The following is a 2,633-nucleotide window of genomic DNA, read 5'->3' on the forward strand; positions in this document are numbered from 1 at the left end:
TGCGTATATTTTTGCTTGGCCGGGTATCATGCCGGGGTAGGTAGGGTAGGGTCTGGGCCCTCCCGTCGGGTTTTCCCTCTCGTCGAGCTGGAATTTTCAGAAAAAGAAAATTTCCGCGGAAATCACGATGTCAACCCTCCCCAAATGGGTGATCTGATGCTTGTAGGGCTTGAGAGTGGCCTCCCATGTCACAAGAAGGACTGTGGATGCAGGAGAGTACCACCAACCATCACTCTAGTTGGTATAGTACCACACCTTCACCCCTCCCATGATTTCTTTTTTAGTTTCCCATAGGTAGGGTAGGTAGGTAGGTAGGTAGGTAGGGGCACCGCAGGGGCCGGCCAGGGTTTTTGCAGAATTTCAGCATGATACCCGGCCAAGCAAAAATAAACGCGCCCACCTGAAGACCTCGCGATACAACAAAGAGACGCCGTTCTCTCGCAAAATATGCCGGCAACCTTCAACTGGAGCAAGGGCTCGACCAAGCACAAGATGCCGAACCAGCCGCGCGCAGGCGCTCCGTACCGGCTGAGCGGCGCCGGCCAGCGGCCGGTCTCTGCGCGATCGGGTGTCCCTGCCAGCGGCAGCCGAGGCGGCGGCGGCTCACTCGACCTCGTTGCCCTCTCCTCCGAGACGCTGAGCGCGGCGTGCCCACGATCTGAGGAGCGATCCGGCTCCACACACCCCTCCTCCCTCCCGAGGCACCACCACGCGCTGTCGAGCGCGTCTGCGGGCGGGCCTGGTGCGCCGCAGCAGCTTGGCTACGCCTCTCCCTCCAAGCCGCGCTCGCCGCCGCCACTGCGCTTCGACGAGCCCTTCGAAGAGCACCCCGCCGCGTCCGAGCTCCTCAACCCGCGCTCGCCACCGCCGCTGCGTTTCGACGAGCCCTTTCAGGAGCACCCGTCCACATCCGAGCTTCTCTTCTCGCGGTCCCCAGAGGCCGGCTCCCTGCCGCACCTGCGCACCCCGCTTCACCCCCGGGGCTGGCCAGACGCGGCGGAGACCGAGGACTCGGGCCTGCACTTTGGGTCTGCCCTTTCGCCCTTCACCGGGGGTGGCATCAAGACTGTTGGCGGCGCGCGGCGCGGGTCTGAACTCTTTCGCGAGCAAGGGCACATGAGCTTCGACTTCCCGCCGGCACCGGCGAACCCCCTGATCTCGGCAGCGGAGGACGATCCCATGAGGCAACAGCGCGCCAGCAGCCACACCAGCAGCTGGGAGCGCGCCGCCCGCCCCGACCACAGCGCAGCCTCCTCAAGCTTCGCGGCCCGCCTGTTTGACGTCGACCTTCACGGTGAAGGCGAGGCGGTGGTCCCCGCACGTCGCGCGAGCCAGCACCTGCTCTTTGACGAGCCCCAATACCCCGACGGTCACGACGCGAGCATGGGCTTCTCGTTACCACTTGGAGGAGGACGCGGCGGCGGCTTTGGCGGGAGTGCGATCGCGTTGCGTGGAGGCATTCAGCCGAGCCAGGCGGACACGCTCGTCACGCACGAAATCGAGCATCGCAGCGGACCGGGCCTGGCTCTGCGGCCGCACGCGCGCGCATCGCCCACCGCCTTTGCCGGGGAAATCCACCCCTCCCCTGCCGACACCGCCTGCATGCCCGCGGACACGGGCGCCTCCCTGCTCAAGCGCGACGTGCGCGCCTCGATCCCCGACGGGCGCCTTCCGGACAGCTCGATCCCGGCGCCGGCGGCTCCCTCCCTGTTTCCTCCGCGCGTCGGGAGCTACCCGTCACCCGTTTCCAAGGAGGCGGGGGGCGACTCGGAGCCAGGGGGCGGCTCGCTGGACCAGCTGGTGGACCACCAGTACGGCTCCTTTCTGGTGCAAGACGCCAACGGCATTGCCAATGGCGGCGCACGGCGCGATGCTCGCACGCAGACGTATCCGCCGCCGAGCCAAGACGCTGCCACTCAGACTGAGGAGCCCGCCTCGACATCGCGTCGCACGCCCCACCAGTACCAGAGGTGGAGGCTGTGGCAGCCCGGCAAGCCCGCCTACAGGTCCCTGTACAAGAAGCGCCTCGCGGCGAACGCGCGGGCGCTGCTGGCGCAGGCAAGGGCGCTGCCCCGATGAGGCTTTGCGCCGGCCACGGGCGGGCGCGAGAGGGCCGCGCCCAGAACGGTCTGCGCGGCGGTGTGCGCGGACCAGAGCAGCGCCGCTGCGGTTCACGGTTGCCCCGGAGGTGGACTCGGCGCACATGGGACGCGAGACGCAACATCGCTGGCGAGGGTGTGTTGCACTGTGTGTGTGTGTCACTAGAAAAAGAAAGAAAACCGCAAAGGCAATGCTGCCCCCCCCAAAGGTGAGTGCTGACAGGAGACTGTGCCCGTGGAGCCATCCCTATAATTTGTTGCGAGGGTCGTTCGTGGTCCTCCACGCCGCCTCGGCGGCCCGCGCGCGCGGCTGAGCCTAGCGCAGCGCGAACTCGCTCTGAGCCTAGCGCGCGAACTCGCTCTGAGCATACGCAGAGCTGGCGCAGTGCGGGATTTGGCAGCGACCCGGCAAAAAAATTAAACGTCAAGTGACAGGAGACTGCCCGTCGCTGGAGCCCGTGGAGCTAGCCCTTCCTCCACTTCGGGCGAAAATTTGTTCTCGGGTCCGTTGGCCTCTTTGTTCAAATTTTGATA

At 66.0% G+C, this 2,633-nt stretch overlaps 1 protein-coding gene across 1 annotated transcript; it reads left to right on the top strand.

Moving 5' to 3' along the window:
* Positions 1–447: 447 nt before the first annotated feature.
* Positions 448–2,079, top strand: EMIHUDRAFT_122602 (hypothetical protein; the record flags this gene model as incomplete). The annotated part of the gene is made up of 1 exon (XM_005788271.1): positions 448–2,079. The coding sequence occupies one exon, from the start codon at positions 448–450 to the stop codon at positions 2,077–2,079; it is 1,632 nt and encodes a 543-aa protein (XP_005788328.1).
* Between the last annotated feature and the right edge of the window lie 554 nt (positions 2,080–2,633).

This window comes from Emiliania huxleyi (genome assembly GCF_000372725.1).
Source record: "Emiliania huxleyi CCMP1516 chromosome Unknown EMIHUscaffold_1369, whole genome shotgun sequence".
NCBI lineage: Eukaryota > Haptophyta > Isochrysidales > Noelaerhabdaceae > Emiliania > Emiliania huxleyi.